This window comes from Pogoniulus pusillus, chromosome 7 (assembly GCF_015220805.1).
Source record: "Pogoniulus pusillus isolate bPogPus1 chromosome 7, bPogPus1.pri, whole genome shotgun sequence".
Lineage (NCBI taxonomy): Eukaryota > Metazoa > Chordata > Aves > Piciformes > Lybiidae > Pogoniulus > Pogoniulus pusillus.
The window spans coordinates 37,808,267-37,832,748 of record NC_087270.1 but is presented as its reverse complement, the minus strand read 5'-3'; the positions used below and the strand labels follow the sequence as shown (position 1 = coordinate 37,832,748).

Genomic DNA, 24,482 nt, shown 5'->3' with positions numbered 1-24,482 from the left:
ATTGGCATTGGAATGGGCTGCCCAGGGAGGTGGTGGAGTCTCTGTGCCTGGAGGTGATGAAGCCAAGCCTGGCTGAGGCACTTAGTGCCATGGTCTGGTTGCTTGGCCAGGGCTGGGTGCTAGGTTGGAGTGGCTGAGCTTGGAGGTCTTTTCCAGCCTCCTTGATTCTATTATTATGTTCCTGGATGGGCTGTGCTTTGTTTTGAGAGGTTCAGCTGGATGCCTGTGTGGATATTTTCCAGCTCTTCCTGGAGCTGGAGCAGGGCTGCCAGCAGCATGCCTCCGCCTCGAACATCAGCCTGCCACCCACCTTCTCCGTCACCAGAGCCTTCGAGGAGATGGCAGCCAAGGGAACACTCAATGCTCCCCTTCTGCAGGCAGCCAGGGTGCTGCGGAGGAATGGTGGGTGCTGGGGGGGACCTTCTGGGCAAGGGTTCTGCCCTGCTACCCAGCAGGTGTCTTGGGGTCCCTGCTTGGTCCCACTGTCAGGTCCCTTGTCAGTCCCACTATAGGGATCCCTAATTGCTCCTACCCTGAGGTCCTGGTTTGTCTCAGTATTGGGTTCCTGATTTGCCCCACTGTGAGGCATGTGGCTGGGTCCACCACAAGGTCCCCACTGGGTGTCCCGCCGTGGGCGTCCAGCTCAGTCCTCAGCATCTAGGTGTGCCCAAACTCTGGCTCACATTCCACTTGTGTTGAGTGGATCAAGCCTTACTTTCCTGGAAGCACGGATTTGGGCATAAGCTCCTGCGTCCCTTGATCTTCTACTGTGGTATTCTAGATGGGACAGAGCCTCAAAAAGTCAGGATGGGGTAAGTCGGAGAATGGTGGCTGGGGAGGGGAGGTGAAGCCAAAGGCTCTCTGGAGAGCTGGAGCAGAGCTCCTCACCCTGCCCTTCCGTAGGCTTTAAGACCTGTGTCCTCACCAATAACTGGGTGGATGACAGCGGCGGGCGCCTCGCCACGGCCAGGCTGATGAACCTGCTCCACCGACACTTCGACCTGGTCCTCGAGTCCTGCCGGCTCGGGGCGCAGAAGCCGGAGCCTGACATCTACACTCGCGCCCTGGAAGCGCTGCAGGCGAAGCCGCAGGAGGTGCAACCCTTACCCCAACGCCAGGGCACGGAGAGCCCCTCCCAGCGCCCACATTCCCTGACCAAAGCCAGGGGCTGCGCTGCCCTGGGGCACTGAGCCTGCCTCTCTTGGTGTATCTCCAGGTCATCTTCCTGGATGACATTGGGCAGAACTTGAAGCCAGCCCAGGAGATGGGCATGGCCACCATCCTCGTCAGGGACACCCAGGCTGCCCTCAAAGAGCTGGAGGAGCTCTCCGGTGTCCAGGCATGTAGAGGTGGGCTGGGTCTTTACCACTCCTTGCTCTCCTGGGAATGCTGGACCGGTTCTGCAGAGCCAGGAGGGATTGCCATGATGTGGTTGTGGTGCAGGACTTGTGGGGTGGCTTTGGAAGTGGTGTGGTTGTGGTGCAGGACTTGTGGGGTGGCTTTGGAAGTGATGTGGTTGTGAAGGACTTGTGGGGTGGCTTTGGAAGTGGTGTGGTTGTGGTGCAGGACTTGTGGGGTGGCTTTGGAAGTGGTGTGATTGTGGTGCAGGACTTGTGGGGTGGCTCTGGAAGTGATGTGGTTGTGAAGGACTTGTGGGGTGGCTTTGGAAGTGGTGTGGTTGTGGTGCAGGACTTGTGGGGTGGCTTTGGAAGTGATGTGGTTGTGAAGGACTTGTGGGGTGGCTTTGGAAGTGGTGTGGTTGTGGTGCAGGACTTGTGGGGTGGCTTTGGAAGTGGTGTGATTGTGGTGCAGGACTTGTGGGGTGGCTCTGGAAGTGATGTGGTTGTGAAGGACTTGTGGGGTGGCTTTGGAAGTGGTGTGGTTGTGGTGCAGGACTTGTGGGGTGGCTTTGGAAGTGGTGTGGTTGTGGTGCAGGACTTGTGGGGTGGCTTTGGAAGTTGTGTGGTTGTGGTGCAGGACTTGTGGGGTGGCTCTGGAAGTGGTGTGGTTGTGGTGCAGGACTTGTGGGGTGGCTTTGGAAGTTGTGTGGTTGTGGTGCAGGACTTGTGAGGTGGCTCTGGAAGTGGTGTGATGTGGTTGTGAAGGACTTGTGGGGTGGCTTTGGAAGTGATGTGGTTGTGAAGGACTTGTGGGGTGGCTTTGGAAGTGGTGTGGTGTGGTTGTGGTGTGGCTGTGATCTCCTGCAAACCCTGCTCAACCCCCAGGAACCTCGTCCTCTGTGTCCATTTCAAACTCAAGGGTGTCCCACTGGCTGAGGCTGGTGGGGATAACCTGTGGAGCTCCAGGCTGGCTCAGGAGCTCACCCTGTGCTCCTCACCCTGTGCTCCTCACCCTGTGCTCCTCACCCTGTGCTCCTCACCCTGTGCTCCTCACCCTGTGCTCCTCACCCTGTGCTCCTCACCCTGCAGCTTCTCACACAAGAAGAGCCCACACCGACTGCCTGTGATCCATCCAACGTGACCCATGGATATGTGCCCATCCGGGTAGGACAAAGGGCACTGCCTTGCTGCCAGGCTGTCCTCAGGCTTGAGAGGGGAGACAGGCACCCTGGGGAGGGTCTGGAGTCCCTTGTGAGGATGTGGCAGCTGAGGGCTGGCTTGTTAGGTTGTCTACACTCCTCTTGATGAGGGGATGCTGAGCTCTTCTATCACTCAGGTCTTCTCCATCCACTCTATGAGCCAAGATGTGTTCACATGGCTTCAGGAGGCTGTTCTGGAGGGGGTGGTGGGTTCCCGTGCCTGGTGACCAGCAGAGGGTGGAGGGTTGCAGGGTGAAGCTGTGCTACCCACATCTAGTGAGGGTTCTCTGTGCCTTCCAGCCTGGTGTCCAGCTGCACTTCGTGGAGATGGGGCAGGGCCCTGTTGTCTGCCTCTGCCATGGCTTCCCTGAGTCCTGGCTCTCCTGGCGCTACCAGGTGATGGAGGAGATGAGGAGGAGGAGGAGGAGGGTAGACCATGGGATCTGAGTGTGACTGGGGGAGGGGTGGCCACCACTCGTGGTGGCATCCTGGGGCTGTCCCACAATCCTCTCTTGGGCACTGTGGGATATGGGACAGCCCAAGTGTGTTCTTCAGCCTCACCAGCCCATCTCATCTATCCTGGAGGCATACTGGAGTGGGCAGAATGGTGTTGGTGACAGGGGAGAGGGAGGTCCAAGAGGTATCTGCATCCTTTGGAGGTTTCTCCTTTCCCTCCTAGATCCCAGCTTTGGCTGATGCTGGCTTCAGGGTGATTGCTCTGGAGATGAAGGGCTATGGAGAGTCCACAGCCCCACCAGGTGAGCTGAGTGAGGTGTAGGTGGGATGGGGGTCATACAGGGCTGGAGCTGCCAACCCCAAAGCCAAGACCCATGAGGAAATGGGTGGAGCAGTCCTCTCCTGGTGGGTGTAAGGTGTCCTGCCCCTTCTGCAGCCCTGTCAGCTCAGCCAGGTGCAGAAGGCATCGGCAGAAGTGTGTGGAGGTTAAAATGATGGTGGCTGTGTCTTCCATGCAGATGTCAGAGAATACTCCCAGGAGCAGATATGCAAGGTGAGGAGCTACAGGTGACAGACCTGGGCAGGATGAGTGTGCTGGGGAGAGTGGTGTGGCCTGGCAGGGCATGGTCTTGAGCAGGATCTGACCACTTCTCTCCTTCCTTTCCCAGGACCTGGTGGTTTTCCTGGACAAACTGGTAAGGGAAGTCCCCTGAGGGGTCCCTCCTTCTTGGCAAGGTTGGGGCATGTGTCCCACTGGCTGCCTTTCCCCTGCTTCCTTACCAGGCAGGGACATTTGTGCTGCCTGGTGACTGGCCCAAAACCCTTGGGGTAGCAGCCAGCCCCCTGGGTGGGATTATAGGCGTGGGCATGTTCATCCAAGCCACTGCCAATGAGAACAACTCATTCCTGAGAGGGTTTCCAGCTCTCTCTGGCCTTCTCCTGGACTTTGTGTCCTTGCTGAGGATGGGGAGACAAGCTGGTGGCACATTTTGGTTAGGACTGCATCTCCTTCATCCTCCCAGCAGCAGCAGCTCCCAGGTGGCTGTGGCAGCCAGGGGACCAGCCCCTCAGCACGGCTCAGATCCAATGTCCTCTCAGCATCTGATCCACTTGGAGGGTTAGGGGTTTAATTCCCATACTGGTGAGGGGCTGGGCTTGATTTCTCTGCCTTTGAAAAGAAATGAAGTGGAGGGGAAGGAGGCACAGCCAGCAAATGCCAACAGCTCCAGGGCTTTTTCCTTGTGAAATGGCTTCCAAGGGAACGGGTCCTTCAAAAAGCCAAGAGCTGAAAGATGAATGACTCCAGAAAGCAGAAGGAAAAAGCAGCCCTTGAGGTTATGCAGAGGACTCTTCACAGAACCACAGAAATAACCAGGCTGGAAAAGACCTCTGAGATCACTGAGTCCAACCTATCACCTACCACCTTCTAATTAACTAAACCATGGCACTGAGTGCCTCATCCAGCCTCCTTTTAAACACCTCGAGGCACAGAGACTCCACCACCTCCCTGGGCAGCCCATTCCAATGCCAATCACTCTCTCTGACAACAACTTCCTAACAACATCCAGCCTAGACCTCCCCTGCCACAACTTCACACTCTGTCCCCTTCTGTTGCTGCTTGCCTGGCAGAAGAGACCAACCTCACCTGGCTACAGCCTCCCTTCAGGGAGTTGTAGACAGCAATGAGGTCAGCCCTGAGCCTCCTCTTCTGCAGGCTGCACACCCCCAGCTCCCTCAGCCTCTCCTCACAGGAGGATTAGTTGTAGACAGCAGTGAGGTCTTGAGGAGCCATCGTGGTGGTTGGGATGAGGAGCTGTGGCATCCCATATAGATAGGACTTTACTATGAGGGTAGCAAGACACTGGCCCAGGTTGCCCAGAGAGGTGATGGATTCCCCATCCCTGGAACATTCCAGTTCAGCTTGAATGGAGCTCTGAGCAGCCTATTTTCAGTTGAAGGCATCCCTGCTTGCTGTAGAGGGATTGGACTCGATGACCTTTAAAGGTCCCACTCGACCCAAAGCAATCTGATTTGATGATTCTAAGCCCTCTCTGGGATGCAGGAGGTGCTGAGTGATCCAGGAGCCAGGTGATGGCCAGGGATGGTGGGGGGAAACGTATCAGCTGTGCCCCACATCAGAGATGGGAGAGGCTGAGAGCTGCTCTGCCCACCCTTGCATTAGATGTCAGATGCTGTTGGGTGGTGGTGAGCAGGGCTCAGTGACACGCAGCTGAACCGCACCCGCCGGCAGGGAGCTTTAATTAGGCTTCTAAAGAGCAGCTAATTATGAACAGGCTGCTGCCTCCTCCGGAGCACGGCTGGGAGTGGATTCGTGTGGCAGCAGGGAGGGTGGGACCCAGAGCATGAGCAGCCTTGAGGCTCTCATCGGCAAAACCCTTTCCTCTGGAGGGGCCCAGGTACCTGAGGTGTTTACAGATCCCTGCCTGGTGGGGACTGAAGAGACCTCTGGGGATCATCCAGACAAATCCCCCTGCTGAAGTAGGGCTTCCCGGATCACCTTGCCCAGGATCACTTCCAGGTGCATTTGGAATCTCTTCAGAGGAGGCTGCACAACCTCTCTGGGCAGCAGCCTTTTCCAGGGCTGCAGCACCCTCACAGGAAAGAGGATTTTCCTCCTCTTCAAGTGGAACCTACTAGGTTCAAGTTTGTGCCAATTGTCTCTTGTCTTGTTGCTTGGCACCTCTGAAAAGAGTCTGGTCCCAATCTCTTGACCCCTGCCCTTTGGATACTGATATGGATTGAGAAGATCCCCTCTCAGGCTGCCCTTCTCCAGGCTAAACAGCACTAAGTCTCTCAGCCTTTCCTCCTCAGAGAGATGCTTCACTCCCCTCAGCATCTTCATAGCCTTTACCAGACTCTCTCCAGTAGTTCCCTGTCTGTTTTGAACTGGGCAGCCTGGAACTGGACCCAGCACTCCAGATGTGGCCTCCCTAAGGCAGAGTAGAGAGGGAGGAGAACCTCCATACTCTTTTGAATGTAGTTCCTGGATACCATTGACCTTCTTGCCCATGAGGGCACATTGCTGGCTCATGGTGAACTTGTCCTCCAGCACTCCCAGGTCCTTCTCTGCAGAGCTGCTTTCCAGCAGGGCAAGCAGCAATAGAACAAGGGGACAGAGTATCAAGTTGTGCCAGGAAAGGTCTAGGCTGAATGTTAGGAGGAAATTGTTGTCAGGGAGAGTGATTGGCATTGGAATGGGCTGCCCAGGGAGGTGGTGGAGTCTCTGTGGCTGGAGGTGTTGAAGCCAAGCCTGGCTGAGGCACTTAGTGCCATGGTCTGGTTGCTTGGGCAGGGCTGGGTGCTAGGTTGGAGTGGCTGAGCTTGGTTGATTCTATGCATGGTGCTAGGTCCAGCTGGAGAGCTGTATCCAGTGAGTTCCCCCAGAGATCAGTGCTGAGTCCAATCTTGTTCAACATCTTCATCAATGACATTGATGAGGGCACAGACAGACAGAATCTGCTCAGCAAGTTTGCTGATGACACCAAGCTGGGAGGCTTGGCTGATCCAGCTGAAGGCTGTGTGGCCATCCAGAGAGATCTGGGCAGGCTGAGAGCTGGGCACAGAGGAACCAGATGAGATTCAACAAGGACAAGTGCAGAGTCCTGCACCTGGGGAGGAAGAATAAACTGCAGCAGTACAGGCTGGGAGGTGACTGCTGGAGAGCAGCCCTGTGCAGAGGGACCTGGGAGTGCTGGGGGAGAACATCCATGGCACAGCAATGTGCCCTTGTGGCCAAGAAGGCCAATGGGATCCTGGGGTGCATTAAGCAGAGTGTGTCCAGCAGATCAAGGGAGGTTCTCCTGCCCCTCTACTCTGCCCTGCTGAGACTTCATCTTGAGTACTGCCTTCAGTTTTGGGCTGCCCAGTTTCAGAGGGACAGGGATCTGCTGGAGAGGGTCCAGTGGAGAGCTACAAGGATGGGGGGTCTGGAGCACTGCCCGGTGAGGAGAGGCTGAGGGACCTGGGGCTGTTTAGTCTGAAGCAGAGAAGACTGAGAGGGGATTTAATCAATATTTATAAACATCTGAGGGCTGGGGGTCAGGAGGCAGGGGACAGGCTCTGCTCACTGCTCCCTGGGATAGGACAAGGAGCAATGGGTGTAAGCTGCAGCACAGGAGGTTCCAGCTCAACATAAGGGAGAGCTTCTTGACTGTAAGGGTCCCAGAGCACTTGAGCAGGTTCCCCAGAGAGGTTGTGGAGCCTTTCCAGGCCTGTCTGGATGTGTTCCTCTGTGATGACCTGAGCTAGATTGTGTGGTGCTCTGCTCTCGATGATCTCTTTGGGTCCCTTCCAACCACTAACATGCAGTGAGCCTTGGGTGGGGGGCAAAATAAGGAGAACCCAAGCCAAAGTGAGTTCTCTGGTGTCAGCTGCTTCTGAAGCAGGCAAATGGCTCCCTGGGTGCTGCTTTTGGGGTCCCAGACTCACAGAACCCTCCCCACAGGGCATCCCACAGACAGTGCTGATTGGGCATGACTGGGGCGGTGCCGTGGTCTGGAACATGGCTCTCTTCTACCCTGAGAGGGTCAGGTGGGTCCTTTGGGTCATTGCCCTCACCCCAGGTCCCTCCCAGAGGGCACCCCAAATCCTCTCCTGTTTGTACAAAGCCCCATCTTGCTCAGGGCATCCCATATATGGGTGTGAGCCTGTCCCTGTCCTCCCCTTCTGTGGTGTCCCAGAGCTGTGGCCTCGCTGAACACTCCATACCGACCTGCTGACCCCTCTGTGGATGTCATGGAGAAGCTGAAGTCCTATCCCAACTTCAACTACCAGTTCTACTTCCAGGAGCCAGTGAGTCCAGGACCACAACGTTTACCCTTCACCTCTCTTCTGGGGACCAAACTTCCCCCCAGATACAGGGGGGGTATGCCCATGGCAAGGGCCCCAGCTCACCAGCTGGCCATCACCTGCCCCCATAGTACCACACCATGGTGCTACAAATGGTTTGTGGTGCCAACCACCAGACCTCATCCCCATGCTGACCCCCATGAAAAAGTAAACCACACTCAACCTCCACCCTGCTGGGTGGCAGGGTCTGACCCCAGCGTGGGGGTGGGCCCCTGGTGAAGGGGCTGATGCCACCCATGGTTCTTTACTCCTGCCTCACACAGGGTGTTGCAGAAGCAGAGCTGGAGAAGGACATTGGCCGCACCCTGAAGGTCCTGATCCGCTCCACACGGCAGGAGGTAGGACTGGGGCTGAGGTGGGAGGGAGGACTTCATACTCTGGGGTCTTCTCCAAGCCCTGCTATAGCTTTGTTGGAGCTCTTCCTGGGACGACCTCTCCCCTTCCACCTTGCATATGCCAGGAGCCCAAAGCTTCAGGGATGGCTTTGAAGTGCCCCCCAGTGCCCCTCAGGTGTGGTCCACCCTGGGTCTGGCATCTCTTTGCAGTGGCAAAGTCTGTGTTCAGTCAGCAGGCACCAGAGGGGGGATGCATTCCTGCAGGTGGTGGTGCACCTCTTCTGAACTCAGAGCTGACCCTGAGTAGGGTTTGAGAGGACCTCTAGAAAGCTGTGCTGTGCCTGGGGAGGAACATCCCAGCCCTGAGTAGGGATTGAGAAGACCTCTAGAAAGCTGTGCTGCCCCTGGAGGGGGACATCCCAGCCCGGGCACCGTTGTGCCAGCCTGCCAGCTGCTCCTGACTGCCCTAGGGCTGTGTGGTTGGTTCGTGCATCCCGTGGGATGCAGTGATTCTCGATGCCTGCTCCCAGGCGTGCACAGTGACTTCCTGCACCCCTTGGGAATCAGCACAGCTCGTTGCTGCCTCCCAGCTCCATGGCCCAGGGCTGCACGGTCAGTGCCTGCATCCCTCCATCCCCTTTCTCCGCAGGACCGCCTGCCCTCCCCACTCAACTTGAATGCGGTCCAGGAAAGAGGTACTGGGGGCACTCCTGGCTTGCAGGGTGGGGATGCTGCAGGGTGAGGAGGTCTTGGGGTGGGCAACACTGTGTGTGTTCTTGCAGGGGGACTACTGGTGGGCTTCCCAGACAGCCCCCCTGCCAGCCAGATCCTGCATGGCCCCGAGCTGCAGTACTACATCCAGCGCTTTGAGAAGTCAGGCTTCAGGTAAGGGCAGGAGGCTGCTGGGCTGCCCCATGCAGAAGGGGGATCCCCAGACCTGCCTTGGCCTTGCTTGGTAAGCCCAAGAAGGCAGGAAGCTGCCAGGAGGAGGCTGTTTCCCTTGCAGGCTCTTCCCTTGGGCACTGGGGTGATGAGTCTCAGCACCAACACTCCGTCACCCTCTCTCCCAGCGGCCCCCTGAACTGGTACCGCAATATGCGACCCAACTGGCACTGGGCACTCACTGCCAAGGACAGGAAGGTGAGAGAAAGATCCTGCCCTGTGGATGAGCAGATCAAGCACCTTCCCCACCTTGTCACCTGTTTCCCCCCCTAGATCATGGTGCCAGCGCTGATGGTCACAGCTGGGAAGGATGTGGTGCTGCATCCCGCCTTAAGCAAGGGCATGGAGGAGTGGGTAAGCCAGTGTGGTGCCTTCCTGCTCAGTGTGCTCCAGAGCTTCCATAAGATCCCAACATAGGAGAGCCCCAGAGCAGGTCCATCCTGCTGAGATGCTCTGGATTTGGCCCACATATGGGGATATATCTCTCCCCAAGAGAGCAAATGGCATCCAGGCCCGGAACAGTGCAGCCAGCAGGACAAGGGAGGTTATTCTGCCCCTGGACTCAGCACTGCTCAGGCCACACCTTGAGTGCTGTGTCCAGTTCTGGGCTCCTCAAGTCAAGAGAGATGTTGAGGTGCTGGAAGGTGTCCAGAGAAGGGCAACAAAGCTGGAGAGGGGCCTGGAGCACAGCCCTGTGAGGAGAGGCTGAGGGAGCTGGGGGTGTGCAGCCTGCAGAAGAGGAGGCTCAGGGCAGACCTGAACATTGCTGTCTGCAGCTCCTTGAAGGGAGGCTGTAGCCAGGTGGGGTTGGGCTCTTCTGCCAGGCAACCAGCAAGAGAAGAAGGGGACAGAGTGTCAAGTTGTGCCAGGGGAGGTCTAGGCTGGATGTTTGTCAGAGAGAGTGATTGGCATTGGAATGGGCTGCCCAGGGAGGTGGTGGAGTCTCTGTGCCTGGAGGTGTTGAAGCCAAGCCTGGCTGGGGCACTTAGTGCCATGGTCTGGTTGCTTGGCCAGGACTGGGTGCTAGGTTGGAGTGGCTGAGCTTGGAGGTCTCTTCCAACCTGGCTGATTCTATGATATTCTTTGCTAAGTGGGGACAGGCTGCTATGGGGAGGGGATGTGGGATGGTATTTCCTTTCTCTCCAGGAGCTTGGGCTGCCAGGGCAGGCAGATCCTGGCACAACCTCTCACTGCTCTCCCACATCCCTGCTTAGATCCCTCATCTATGCCGGGAGCACATCGAGGAGTGTGGCCACTGGACGCAGATGGAGAGGTAGGCTGGCTGGCATGTACAGCACTGCTCTGCCCAAGCTGAGCTCCAGGGGGAAGCCAGGTCCCACCCTACCCCTGTGCCATCTCCCTAGGCAAGCAGAGCTGAACAGGATCCTGGTGAAGTGGCTGGAGGGGCTCCCCACCGACGCTCCTCTGCCCAAGATCTCCAGGCTGTGAGCAGCGCTGGCAGGCAGAGTCCTACCCCCTGTCTTCTGTCCTCCTGGGGTTAGACTTTAAGGGCTTGATTTGTATCTTTTGTGAGGGATTGATGGGTGAGATGGGGACTGGGAGAAGGGTGGCACAAAGCCTTGCAGCAGCTTTGTGCAGCTAGAAGGAGCCTGCTGAGCTCTTGTGGGTGTTGCAGGGTGGGTGAGCTTTTGGGGTTGGATCCCGGGGCAAGGGCTGCATCGAGGCTGCCACATCACCCTGACCCCACCTCAGAGGCCTCCCTCATTCAGGGCTTTGGCTGGAGACTCCCAGACTGTGGCTACTTGCACTAGTTGATTTTGGTATGGAGGTTTTAATGCACTACTACTAATTAATTCTGCCTGGAATAATCACCTTCTGCTCTGCAGTGGGGCAAAATAAAGCACAAAGTGACCCAGGTCGTCTCTCCTCCTGCTCCTTAGGGTGCAGCTTCAGGCACCATAGAATCAGGCAGGGTTGGAAGGGACCACAAGGAGCAGCCAGTTCCAACCCCCTGCCATGCCCAGGGACACCCTACCCTAGAGCAGGCTGCACGCAGCCTCACACAGCCTGGCCCCAAACACCTCCAGCCATGGGGCCTCAACCACCTCCCTGGGCAACCCAGTCCAGCCTCTCACCACTCTCATCACCAACAACTTCCTCCCCACCTCCAGCTTTGCTCCATTCCCCCCAGTCCTGCCACTCCCTGACAGCCTCAAAAGTCCCTCCCCAGCTTTTTTGTAGCCCCCTTCAGATCCTGGAAGGCCACAAGAAGGTCACCTGGGAGCCTCCTCTTCTGCAGCCTGCACAGCCCCAACTCTTTCAGTATGTCCTCCCAGCAGAGCAGAGATGTCTCCATATGAACAAGTCAGCCCAGGAGCAGCCAGTGGACAGAACTGAGAGAGAACCCCTGGCTATTGAAGGCATCTCCATTGAGCTGAGCCCATCCCTTCTCAAAGCATGAGGTGTGCTGGGGTCCTCTTGCACCAGCACAGAATCATAGACTCAGGGTTGGAAAGGACCACAAGGAGCAGCCAGTTCCACCCCCCCTGCCATGCCCAGGGACACCCTACCCTAGAGCAGCCTGCACACAGCCTCAAACAGCCTGGCCTCAAACACCTCCAGCCATGGGGCCTCAACCACCTCCCTGGGCAACCCAGTCCAGCCTCTCACCACTCTCCTGCTGAAGAATGGTAGTGGTTGGAAGGCATCTCTATGGCTCATCTAGTCCAACCACAGGATCACCTAGGCCAGGCCACCCAGGTGGGTTTTGAAAGTCTCCAGAGAAGCCTCCTGCTGCAGAGCGTCTCTGGGCAGCTTGATCCAAGGCTCTCTCACTCTAACAGGAGGGAAGTTTCTCCTCATGTTGAGGTGGAACCTCCTGTGTTCCAGCTTGTACCTGTTATTCCTTGTCCTACTTCTGGGCACCATTGACAAGGGCCTGGCATCTTCATCCTGACACCCACACCTTGGGTATTTGTACACAAGAGCCACTCTCAGCCTTCTCCAGACTAAAACAGCCTCAGGTCTCTCAGTCTGCTTTCACAGGAGAGATGTTCAACTCCCTTCATCATCCTTGTAGCTCTCCATTGGTCTCTGTGCAGTACATCTCTGTCTCTCTTGAATCTTATCATAGAATCAATTAGGTCAGAAGAGACCTCCAAGCTCAGCCAGTCCAACCTAGCACCCAGCCCTGGCCAAGCAACCAGACCATGGCACTAAGTGCCTCAGCCAGGCTTGGCTTCAACACCTCCAGGCACAGAGACTCCACCACCTCCCTGGGCAGCCCATTCCAATGCCAATCACTCTCTCTGACAACAACTTCCTAACAACATCCAGCCTGTACCTCCTCTGGCACAGCTTCAGACTCTGTCCCCTTCTTCTCTTGCTGCTTGCTTGGCAGAAGAGACCAACCCCACCGGGGTACAGCCTCCCTTCAGGGAGTTGCAGACAGCAATGAGGTCAGTCCTGAGCCTCCTCTTGCTGCCTTTTGCCTACCACCTATCCCCATGATTCCAGAGCTGAGCTGCCTTCTCCTGAGCTCCCAGCCCTTCTCCTGGCCCCAGCAGACGTTAGCAAGAGACATCCAGCAGGGTGTAAGGGTTTGGGCAAACATGCTTGGTATTTCCCTCCCCCCTTCCCCTGCAGCTCTGCCCAGCCCTTAGCTCTTTTGAGCTGGGGCTTTGTGGTTTGTCTGGCTTCATCTCTCCTCCCAGCCCTTTCCAGCTCTGCTTATGGGAATGTTTTGTATCCCTGAGAAAGTAATTGCATGGATTTGGGACTGGGGAAAGAGGGGGGGAAAGAGGGGGAGAAAAATACCATCCGCTGGGTGGGGAGTGAGAGGTTTAAAGCTGCTCCCTCCAGCCTGGAGTTATTTGGGATCCTGGTTCTGTCCTCCTTGCTGTGTCTGCTGGCTTAGGAGGAGGCTTTGGAGTTGTTTTGGCCTCTGCTGCTGAAATGTGAAAACCAACAGCACCATTCCTAGGCGTCTGGGAGCTGCAGCCAAGCACCAGCCTTGGAGCCCTGCCTGGAAAGCCAGGCCAGGGCTGCCAAACCAGACTGTCCCATGACAGTGCTCTGTGGCTGTGCTTTTTAAGAGGTGTTTGAAGGCTCCTAACAGCCCAAAGTGGGGGTTCCACCCCACTTTTGGGGGTGGGCTGCAAGGCTTGGGTTGTGGCCAGAGCTACAGCAGACCCTGACCTGGTTCCTGGGAAGAGCAGAGGAATTGATGCTCAATTTAACAGCCAGATGAGGTTTTTGCATTAGCAACCAAGCTCTGTGGCTTGATGGCCAGGCTGGGTCAGTGGGCTGAGGACAATGGGATGAGGTTCAACAAGACAAAGGCTGAGTCCTGCACTTGAGTCACAATAACCATCCCCTGTGATGCTCCAGGCTTGGGGAAGGGCAGCTGGAAGTTGCCTGGTAGAAGATGACCTGAGGGTGTTGGTTGACAGCTGGCAGAAGCTGAACCAGCAGGGTGCCCAGGTGGTCAAGAAGGCAAACAGCATCCTGGCTTGGATCAGCAATGGTGTGGCCAGCAGGATCAGGATCAATGGGGCCAGCAGGACAAGGGAGGTTATTCTACTCCACACTGCTCAGGCCACACCTTGAGTGCTGTGTCCAGTTCTGGGCTCTTCCATTCCAGAGAGATGTTGAGGTGCTGGAAGGTGTCCAGAGAAGAGCAACAAAGCTGGTGAGGGGCCTGGAGCACAGCCCTGTGAGGAGAGGCTGAGGGAGCTGGGGGTGTGCAGCCTGCAGAAGAGGAGGCTCAGGGCAGAGCTCATTGCTGTCTGCAACTCCCTGAAGGGAGGCTGTAGCCAGGTGGGGTTGGGCTCTTCTGCCAGGCAAGCAGCAAGAGAAGAAGGGGACACAGTCTCAAGCTGTGTCAGGGGAGGTCTAGGCTGGATGTTGTTAGGAAGTTGTTGTCAGAGAGAGTGATTGGCATTGGAATGGGCTGCCCAGGGAGGTGGTGGAGTGTCTGTGCCTGGAGGTGTTGAAGCCAAGCCTGGCTGAGGCACTTAGTGCCATGGTCTGGTTGCTTGGGCAGGGCTGGGTGCTAGGTTGGAGTGGCTGAGCTTGGAGATCTCTTCCAACCTGCTTGATTCTATATTCAGTCCTGGTGAGGCCACACCTGGAATCCTGGGTTGGGTTTTGGTCCTTTCACTCCAAGAAGACATGGAGGTGCTGGAGCATGTCCAAAGAAAGGCAGCAAAGCTGGTGAAGGCTCTAGAGCACAAATACTGTGAGCAGAGGCTGAAGGAACTGGGCTTGTTTAGCCTGAAGAAGAGGCTTAGGGGAAACCTCCTCATTCTCTAATGCTCCCTGAAAGGAGGTTGGAGCAAAGTGAGTGTTGGTGTCTTCTCCCAAGGAAGACCTGATGGGACAATGGGAAATAGGCTCCAGGGAAGGTTTAGTTTGGACATGAAGAGCAATTTCTTCCCCAGGTGGTTTGAAACAGGCTGCCCAGGGCAGTGGTAGAGTCCCCATCCCTGGAGGGGCTTCAAAGCTGTGGAGATGTGGTGCTGAGGGATATGGTTTAGTGGTGAGCTGGCAGTGTTGGGTCAATAGTTGGACTCAGTGACCTCAAGGGTCTCTTCCAACCACAACCATTCCATGATTTTTATGGTTCCATGCTTCCTCAGTGTCCATGAGTGCATTCAAGCCTTGGGATGGATCCCAAGGCACATCCGTCCTCCATCCCTGGGATGCAGAGGTCCTCACACACACATCCTCAGCAGCTTCACCAGGCTGGCATCCCCCACACTGCCTTGGTGTCTGTCCTTGGTCCATGAGTGCATTCAAGCCTTGGGATGGATCCCAAGGCACATCCATCCTCCATCCCTGGGATGCAGAGGTCCTCACACACACATCCTCAGCAGCTTCACCAGTCTCACACTCCCACACAGTCTGGTGGGCTGGAGTTAGCCCAGGACACCTGGCCAGGATGGAGACATCCCAGCAGCTGCAGAGCAAAGATCCCAGGAAACCAGCTGAGCCAAAGCTGACTTGGGCTGTGATAGTGACAGGTCTGGGAGGGCAGACAGCAGCAAAAGAGCTGCTGAGTCCCACTCTGGTTTCCTCTGGAGCTTTGCTGCATCTCTCAGAAGGTTTATTGCCAGGAGAAATCCTCCAGCCATAAATATGAGTGATGGCTCTGGCTGCTGCTACTGAAGAGCACCCAAGTGGCCAGGCCCCTGCATGATGGATGAAATGAAGAAAGAAATCTGGCTGCACACCAAGCTCCTCTGGGCCATTTGGTTTTGCAGCTTAAAGCTGCTCTCAGCAGTCTCAGAGGCAGTGAAAGAAGAGGGATTGTATCCCTCGGGATACTGAGAAGCTGAACCCTCTCCAGGGTGGTCGTGGTGTCCTCTGCACCATGCACTGTGGCTCTGTGCTGCTTCTCTCTCAGCATTTACACATGAAAAGGAAGAAGGAAATGTCTGAAACCCCTCAAGGTGAGTTTCAAAGCCCTGATCCCAGCTGCAGAGTATTTCTCAACCCAAGTCCTGGTGTTGCAGGCAGATCTCAGAAGTCTGGCTTTAGTTTTGAGGGGATGCTCTTAACTCCTGCTCTACAAATCCAAACCTTTGAGAACAAGAAAGACATGGGACTGGAAAAGAAGAACCATGATGTGCCCCTACAGGAGAGGTGATTGAGCTGCTTGGAGCAGGTGGGTGACAGTGTGGTCCAGACTGGGTTTACAAGGTGGGAGGACAGCTTAGAACAGCTAAAGCAGGGGCAGAACCCCTTCAATCTCTGATTTGTGCACTGCTAGTGTGAGGGACACCCTCCCCCCCCTTCCTTGCTTTGCTCTTGCTGGTGGCTGTTGACTGCAAAAGCTCCCAAAGGTCAGTAAGCATCAAGGTGAGAGGGCTGACACATGCCCCAGGATGTGCTGCTCTGATCACCGAGGACAAGCAGTAACCTTCCATCACCACTGCCCCTCCCAGGCTCAGTCCACTGCTAAGCTGGAAGTAAAGCTTCAAGTCCTGTGGTTTAGCCTCAGGTAGGTCTTTCAGTGCTTAGGCAAGATGTGGCTGCCCCCAAAGAGTGGCTGCCAATGGCTCCATGGCCAAGTGGAGGCCAGAGACAAGCAGAGTCCCTCAGGGGTCAGTCCTGGCACCAGTCTTGTTCAACATCTCTGTGGGTGCCATGGGCAGAGGCACTGAGTGCAGCCTCAGCAAGTTTGCTGCCCACACCAAGCTGTGTGGTGCAGCAGGCAGGCTGGAGGGCAGGGATCCATCCAGAGGGAGCTGCACAGGCTGCAGAGGTGGGCACAAGCCAAGCTCAGGAGCTTCAACAAGAGCAAGGGCAAGGTCCTGCAGCTGGGTGGAGGCAATGCCAAGCAGAAATGCAGGCTGGGCAGTGAGTGGCTGGAGAGCAGCCCTGAGGAGAGGGACCTGGGGGTGCTGCTGGAGGAGAAGCTCAGCAGGAGCCAGCAGTGTGCACTTGCAGCCCAGAAAGCCAAGCAGAGCCTGGGCTGCAGCAGCACAAGTGTGGCCAGCAGGGCCAGGGAGGTGATTCTCCCCCTCTGCTCTACTGTGCTCTGCTGAGACCCCACCTGGAGTACTGCAGCCAGTTCTGGAGCCTCTATTCCAAGAGGGCTGTGGAGATGCTGGAGTGTGTCCAGAGCAGGGCCAGGAGGATGCTGAGAGGGCTGCAGCAGCTCTGCTGTGAGCACAGACTGAAAGAGTTGGGGCTGTGCAGGCTGGAGCAGAGGAGGCTCTCAGGTGACCTTCTTGTGGCCTTCCAGGATCTGAAGGGGGCTACAAAACAGCTGGGGAGGGACTTTTGAGGCTGTCAGGGAGTGGCAGGGCTGGGGGGAATGGAGCAAAGCTGGTCTGGTGCTACTTCTTATCCTCTAGCACCATATCTATGCTCCTTTTAAACTCCTTCAGTGGGGGTGGTTCAACCATCATCCTGGGGAGCCTATTCCAGTGCTTGCTTCAGAGCCCTTTTCAGTAGCAGAAGTTCTTCATTTCATAACATCACTGCTCCCAAATTGCTTAATTCTATGAAATCTCCAAGCTCATCCAGTCCAACTTATCACCCAGCCCTATCCAGCCAACTAGACCACTAAGAGCCTCATAAAGAGCCATTCTTTTACCATCCAATCTAAACCTCCCCTGAGCAACCTGAGGCTATTTTCCTCTTGCCTTGTCATTTGTTACCCTTTTGTCTTAGCTGCTTTCTCTGGTGGTTTCCCTCTCTGGAGATTTCCCTCTCTGGAGATATTCAAGACCTTCCTGGGTGTGTTCCTGTGTGATCTGCTACAGATGATCCTGCTGTGGCAGGATAGGTTTGGACTTGGATGGTCTTTTGAAGTCCTTTTCAGCCCCTAACCTTCTGTGATCCTCTTTCAGCCCATAGGGGTGGCCTGTTCCTGAGTTTTGGACTCTTTCTTCTTCAACAGTATGCATCCTGCCTGGTTCCTTAGCCCTTCAGGACTGCCACCAAAGGAACTATGGCCACCAGTCTCTGAAACAGGCCAAGGTCTGCCTGTTGCAAGTCCCAGGTGGCAGCTCTGGCACCAGCGAGGAGCCCTCCCTTTGCCCCACATTGCTTTGGGTACAGGGGTGCAGGATTGCAGCCAGCCACCATCACTTGCACCTACCAAACTTCACAGCACCAGGTTGACCTTCAGCCCAGCCCTGGATTCTGGAGATGGCTCCAGCTTTGTTCCAGGGTTCATATTTCAGCCTCACCAAGAGTGAAACCATCCAGTTTATTGGTGAAGGGCACTCTGTGGCCAATACAACCTCAAACCACAGCAGCACTTCCACCCTGGGGAGCCAAACAGAAGGATGGCACAGTGTGACCTGCTCTGATAATCCTCTGGACCACACTAAAACATCCCTGGAATTGTGAGGGTTTATCTCAGCTTCTCTCTCCAGAGCTGTGGGGCACTCAGGGATGCTGAGCTGCAGGCAGGATGTGGTCTGATGTTGGCTATGCCTGGTAGGGAGGATTAAAGGGCAACATCTCCTTCTTCCCATGTAGGTTTCAACTTTGATCATGTCCTCTTCTCCTTCAGACACTGTTCACTGTCCCATTTAAGGGAGGAAGCAATTAACTCAGAGGAAGAAAGAGCTCTTGGAGATAGAGAAGTGAAGAATAAAAGCTGCTCATAATGAAATTGAAACTCTTTTATTCTTAAATGGAGAAGGAAGAAGGCCAAAACCCACACACACACCAACCCTCCACCTGATTTCTGGCCTGAGACCCTGCTCAAAAAGCTCTCAAGACTCAAAGAGTTCCTGACTTAGTTTTGTTGTAGCTATAAGGAGGTACAAGGTCTGGCAGTGCTCCACATGCAGGCAGTGATGACTGATCTGGAGGAGGGGGACTAAGGAGACCGAATCTTAGAATCAAGCAGGTTGGAAGAGAGCTCCAAGCTCAGCCACTCCAACCTAGCACCCAGCCCTGCCCAAGCAACCAGACCATGGCACTAAGTGCCTCAGCCAGGCTTGGCTTCAACACCTCCAGCCACAGAGACTCCACCACCTCCCTGGGCAGCCCATTCCAATGCCAATCACTCTCTCTGACAACAACTTCCTAACAACATCCAGCCTAGACCTGCCCTGGCACAACTTGACACTCTGTCCCCTTCTTCTGTTGCTGCTTGCCTGGCAGAAGAGCCCAACCCCACCTGGCTACAGCCTCCCTTCAGGGAGTTGCAGACAGCAATGAGGTCTGCCCTGAGCCTCCTCTTCTGCAGGCTGCACACCCCCAGCTCCCTCAGCCTCTCCTCACAGGGCTGTGCTCCAGGCCCCTCACCAGCTTCCTTGCCCTTCTCTGGACACCTTCCAGCACCTCAACATCTCTCTTGACTCACAGCCTGAAAGCACCCTCAGTCAGTTTGCAGATGACAGCACATCAGGTGAATGTGTTGATGTGCTGGAGGGTCAGGAGGCCCTGCAGAGAGAGAGCAGTTCAGGCTGGATCAATGTGTCAAGGCCATGGGAGTGAGGTTTAACAAGACCAAGGTCCTGCAACCAACCCCTTGCCACTCTCCAGGCTTTGGGAAGTGTGGCTGGAAGCTGCCTGACAGGATACAACCTGGAGGTGCTGATCCACAGCCAGCTGAAGATGAGTCAGCAGGTGCTTGTGTGGCCAACAGCATCCTTGTCTTGGATCAGCAACAGTGTGACCAGCAGCACTAGGGCAGGGATTGTCACACTGGTGAGGTTGTGCCTTGAATCCTGGGTTGGATTTTGGGTCCCTCATCACAAAAAGGACATTGAGGTGCTGGAGAGTCTCCAAACAAAGGCAAGAAAGCTGGTGAAGGGTCTAGAGCACAAGTCTTTGAGGAGCAGTGGAGAGAGCTGTGGCTGTTTAACCTGGACAAAAGAAGGCTCAAGGGAGACCTTCTCCTGCTCTCAATCTTCCTGAGAAGAGGCTGGAGAAAGGTGAGTGTTGAGCCCTTCTCCCATGAAACAAATGCTAGGATGAGAGGAGGTAGCCTCAGTTTGCAGCTGGGGAGGTTTAGGTTGGACTGGAAGAAGAATTTCCTTATGGAAAGGTGTTGACAAGGCTTGGAACAGGCTGCCCAGGGCAGTGCTGGAGTCCCCAACCCTGAAGGGATGGAAAAGCTCTGTGGATGAGTGGCTGAGGGGCATGTTTTAGTGGTGACCTGCCAGTGCTGAATTAATGACTGGGCTTGATGGTCTTTAAAGGTCTGGATGAGGCACTTAGTGCCATGGTCTAGTTGACTGGCTAGGGCTGGGTGCTAGGTTGGACTGGCTGATCTTGGAGGTCTCTTCCAACCTGGTTGATTCTATGATTCTTTTCCCACATAAGCAATCCCATGGTTCTGATTTGGGAGCTCCCTGCAGTCTGAGGCTGTTCAAGCTATCTGTGGTGCAGAGGTGACAGCCAAGAGAGCAGCTGCAAAGGTAGGAAATTCCCACTGGGTGCCAGCAGCTCCAGAGGTCCTGCTGAGGGAGCAAGTGAGCAACCTTCCCCAGTTCCCATCCTTGTCTTGGCTGCTTGGAGTACCACCAGCCAGACCACAGCACCCACTGTATCTCTCTCACCTCTTCCTGTTAATGAGTAATCCCTTGAGGAGATTTTGGGGGAGGATTTGGTGACCTTTGCCCAGCACTTGGTGGCTGGGCAGCTGTAGAGATGTCTCCCCCACCCCAAGTCAGACCAGGCTTGAAGGTGTGGTGGAGGATTAATTGCTTTGCAGCCAGGAAAGCATCAGCAGGGGGCTGAGATACAGGCTGGGGTCGGAGTGGCTGGAGAGCAGCCAGACAGAGAGGGATCTGGGGGTGCTGATTGATACCCGCCTGAACATGAGCCAGCAGTGTGCCCAGGTGGCCAAGAGAGCCAGTGGCATCCTGGCCTGCATCAGGAATGGTGTGGTCAGCAGGAGCAGGGAGGTCATTCTGCCCCTGTACTCTGCACTGGTTAGACCTCACCTTGAGTGCTGTGTTCAGTTCTGGGCCCCCCAGTTTAGGAGGGACACTGAGATGCTTGAGCGTGTCCAGAGAAGGGCAACGAGGCTGGGGAGAGGCCTTGAGCACAGCCCTACGAGGAGAGGCTGAGGGAGCTGGGATTGGTTAGCCTGGAGAAGAGGAGGCTCAGGGGTGACCTTATTGCTGTCTGCAACTACCTGAGGGGTGGTTGTGGCCAGGAGGAGGTTGCTCTCTTCTCTCAGGTGGCCAGCACCAGAACAAGAGGACACAGCCTCAGGCTGCACCAGGGGAGATTTAGGCTGGAGGTGAGGAGAAAGTTCTTCCCTGAGAGAGTCATTGGACACTGGAAGGGGCTGCCCGGGGAGGTGGTGGAGTCGCCGTCCCTGGGGCTGTTCAAGGCAGGACTGGACGTGGCACTTGGTGCCATGGTCTGGCCTTGAGCTCTGTGGTAAAGGGTTGGACTTGATGATCTGTGAGGTCTCTTCCAACTTTGGTGATGCTGTGAGTTGGTCAAGGAGGTCGAAGAGCTTCGGAGGCAGAAGCAAAGCCCTGTGCAAACAGCTGCCCTGAGGCCTTTGGCAATGCACACACAGCTCCTGCTTTGCCCTTCAGAAGCTGCTCTCCGAGTTCATGCCTGTGCTGCACAGGTTGGGTCTCCCAGAGCATCCTGCAGCTCTGCCAAGGCAGCTGCCCTCAGCAGCTCTTCCCTGCTTGCACAGTGCTCCTGGAAGGTCACCTAGCCCGGGCTGGCTGGCTCAGCAATCTCCTTATCATCCCTCCCTGCATGAGGAGGGTTTGCTTATCGCCAAAGAGCAGCCGCCCAGCGCTGCAGAGCTCCTGCAAATCGCTGCTCTTTGTCCGTCCGGATGAGAGCCATCAGATGGCCAAATCCTGTCCCGCCCTCTGCTCCTGGTGGGACAGGGAGGTGAGATTGAGATAGGAGGTGTGGAGTGTCCCCTTCACAGGAAGCAAAAGCCCTCAAAGCCTATTTCGGTACGAAGTGATGCACACTGCAGCACTCACTGCCCGGTGACCCCCGATGTGGGTCTGTGGCTTTTCCCTGCTCCCCTCCTTTGCCCGACTTGCCCAGAGGCACAGAATCAACCAAGCTGCAACCTTTGAGCCGCAGAATCATAGAATCAAGCAGGCTGGAAGAGACCTCCAAGCTCAGCCACTCCAACCTAGCACCCAGCCCTGCCCAACCAACCAGACCATGGCACTAAGTGCCTCAGCCAGGATTGGCTTCAACACCTCCAGGCACAGAGACTCCACCACCTCCCTGGGCAGCCCATTCCAATGCCAATCACTCTCTCTGCCAACAACTTCCTCCTAACACCCAGCCTAGACCTGCCCTGTTGCAGCTTGAGGCTGTGTCCTCGTGTTCTGTCACTGTTTGCCTGGGAGAAGAGACCAACCCCCACCTGGCTACAACCTCCTTTCAGGTTGATCCTTCAGTTCAGGGGGTCAGCTCCAGGGTGAATGCCCACCAAACGAAGTGGATTCTCCTCGAAACCCTTCAAAGCATCTTCTTCCTCACAGAAATGAGGCATGGTGGGGGTTGGAAGGGACCTCTGGAGATCATCTGGATCTTAGTGCCATGGTCTGGTTGATTGGACAGGGCTGGGTGATAGGTTGCAATGGATGACTTTGGAAGTCTCTTCCAACCTGGTTGATTCCATGATTGTATTCTAGTCCAATCCCCCTGCTCAAGCAGGGCAGGCTGCAATGGATTTGGACTCTGCAGAGGAGACTCCACAACCTCTCTGGGTAGCTTGTTCCAGTGCTCTGGCACCTTCACAGCAAAGTTTTAGCTCATGGGCTTGGGGAATTGCCTGTGTTCCAATTTGTCCCTAAACCACCAGAGGCTGCAGCATCCCTGTAGGGTGCAGGACTCCCTGAGTCCAATCTGGATCTTGCTGTACCAGCTGGGAGCAAAGGGCTCAGCCCTGTAGGGTGCAGGACTCCCTGGGTCCAATCTGTGGCTGGCTCTTGCTGTACCAGCTGGGAGCAAAGAGCTCAGCCCTGTAGGGTGCAGGACTCCCTGGGTCCAATCTGTGGCTGGCTCTTGCTGTACCAGCTGGGAGCAAAGAGCTCAGCCCTGTAGGGTGCAGGACTCCCTGGGTCCAATCTGTGGCTGGCTCTTGCTGTACCAGCTGGGAGCAAAGAGCTCAGCCCTGTAGGGTGCAGGACTCCCTGGGTCCAATCTGTGGCTGGCTCTTGCTCTACCAGCTGGGAGCAAAGAGCTCAGCCCTGTAGGGTGCAGGACTCCCTGGGTCCAATCTGTGTCTGGATCTTGCTGTACCAGCTGGAAGCAAAGGGCTCAGCCCTGTAGGGTGCAGGACTCCCTGGGTCCGATCTGTGGCTGGCTCTTGCTCTGCCAACTGGAAGCAAAGGGCTCAGCCCCTTTCCTCCCCCAGGGAATCCCTAGGGGCAGGGCTGTTATTCATTATCCCTTTCGCCTGAAAAGGAGCTCCTAGGTGACCTAGAGGTCAGGAAGAAGCTCCCTGGATTAGACAGGACCACTCCTGATCCTTGGTGCCAGAGCAGCCAGAGTCCTCGCTCCAGCAGCACCTCAGGGAGAGGCCGGCAGGATGGTAAGGGAAAGCCAACTGGAATGTCTCCGGGTTTGGGGTGGGAAGGGAGGTCCGAGCAGCGTGGAGCTGCAGGGCACGGTTAGGGCTGAGGAGTCTGGGTTTGATCCTTCGGTATGGGTTTAATAACCAGGAGAAGAAAGAGGAAAGATGCCTGCGAAAAGGGGGAAAGAAAGCAAGCAAAGGCATTGCCTGAGTAAGTCAGGGCAGGCTCTGCCTGCTGAGCAGGACAGGGGTTTGGCATAGAACCACTGAACCGTCTGGGCTGGAAGGGAGCTCCAAAGGTCGTCTCGTCCAACCCCCTCTGCAGCAAACAGGAGCATCCTCGACTAGCTGAGGCTGCCCACAGCCCTGGACCTTCGATTTCCTCTCTTTTGTTGTTTTCAGGGGCTTTTAAAACCTTTTCTATGTCTTTCTTGCTCTGTTTCTCAGCTGGAAAACCAGCTCTAGGGTTTGACCTCCATGGGGGATGATGTGGGAAGAGCCCAGCCCCACCTCCCCCTCCCTTGGAGGGTTCCTTGCTGCTATCTGAGCTGTCTACAATAGCTGGCTCCAGACAGTGTCACCTCACTGGGCAGGGCAATGGGTCATCGTCAACTAAACACTGTTCCTGCCCTGCCCAGCCCTTAAAAAACAGCCTGAGGGGGTTGAGGTGGTGGGGGGAGGGGTGCAGGATGCCTGCAGAAAGGACTGGGAGAGTTTCTTCTGCACCCTTGCAGAACTTTTCCCACTTCTGGGAGTCTGCATTTTGACTGAGAGCTGAACCCATCCTAGAGATGGCTTAGGACAGAGGAGGGAGCCTGGATGGGAAGGTGGAAAGTGGAGGGTTTGCTTGCAGAGAGGAGGCTGGAGAGAACAGGAGTTAAGACCACAGGAGGTGGCAAAGGAATAAATCATGCCCTGCAGCCAGGGTGGGACAAGATGTAGTGTTGATGGGGCAGCAGGGTGGATCCAGACCTACCTGAGACAGAGGGCTCCACCACCTTCTGTGGACTTGCTGTCCAGCCCTGTGCCAGGTCTTTCCTTGCCCAAGCCCCAGCTGGGCTGTCTGTGACCAGCAAGAAACTGCTTCCCCCAACCAAGACCCTTCCAAACCGCTCTGGGGATGCCCTGGCTTAACCCCTGCCTGGACGTGGATCTCCTGGCTCCACGCTCTCCTGCCAGACCAGGGCACAGAGGCTCTGTGTGGATGGCTGAGGTTGGAAGGAGGTCCCAACCTGGTCCCAGTCAGCCCCTCACGATGAGGCCATGCACATGGGCCATGAGGCATGGCTGCTGAGACAAAGTCTGGAAGAGGGCAGAGCAGAAGCAGCTGCCAACCTCATGAGGCTCAAGAGCAAGGGCAAGGTCCTGCAGCTGGGTGGAGGCAATG

At 56.0% G+C, this 24,482-nt stretch overlaps 1 protein-coding gene across 7 annotated transcripts in view; it reads left to right on the top strand.

Moving 5' to 3' along the window:
- Positions 1 to 24,482, top strand: part of EPHX2 (epoxide hydrolase 2) — a 30,607-nt gene that overhangs the window by 4,936 nt on the left and 1,189 nt on the right. The window contains exons 3-20 of one of the 7 annotated variants that reach the window (XR_010302879.1): positions 243 to 402; positions 904 to 1,094; positions 1,217 to 1,339; positions 2,430 to 2,504; positions 2,840 to 2,935; positions 3,219 to 3,297; positions 3,514 to 3,548; positions 3,664 to 3,690; positions 7,461 to 7,546; positions 7,696 to 7,807; positions 8,128 to 8,202; positions 8,849 to 8,894; positions 8,982 to 9,084; positions 9,270 to 9,339; positions 9,415 to 9,495; positions 10,356 to 10,414; positions 15,618 to 15,769; positions 18,100 to 18,414. Coding sequence is in view for 5 of the 7 variants with exons in the window: in XM_064146612.1 (XP_064002682.1) it covers positions 243 to 402; positions 904 to 1,094; positions 1,217 to 1,339; positions 2,430 to 2,504; positions 2,840 to 2,935; positions 3,219 to 3,297; positions 3,514 to 3,548; positions 3,664 to 3,690; positions 7,461 to 7,546; positions 7,696 to 7,807; positions 8,128 to 8,202; positions 8,849 to 8,894; positions 8,982 to 9,084; positions 9,270 to 9,339; positions 9,415 to 9,495; positions 10,356 to 10,414; positions 10,506 to 10,590 (1,503 nt within the window). In the remaining 2 variants the exon portion in view is untranslated. Of the gene's footprint in view, positions 1 to 242; positions 403 to 903; positions 1,095 to 1,216; positions 1,340 to 2,429; positions 2,505 to 2,839; positions 2,936 to 3,218; positions 3,298 to 3,513; positions 3,549 to 3,663; positions 3,691 to 7,460; positions 7,547 to 7,695; positions 7,808 to 8,127; positions 8,203 to 8,848; positions 8,895 to 8,981; positions 9,085 to 9,205; positions 9,340 to 9,414; positions 9,496 to 10,355; positions 10,415 to 10,505; positions 11,019 to 15,617; positions 15,770 to 17,462; positions 17,989 to 18,099; positions 18,415 to 24,482 lie in introns of those variants that run through there. The other 6 variants (XM_064146613.1, XM_064146614.1, XM_064146612.1 and 3 more) reach the window with 6 other exon arrangements.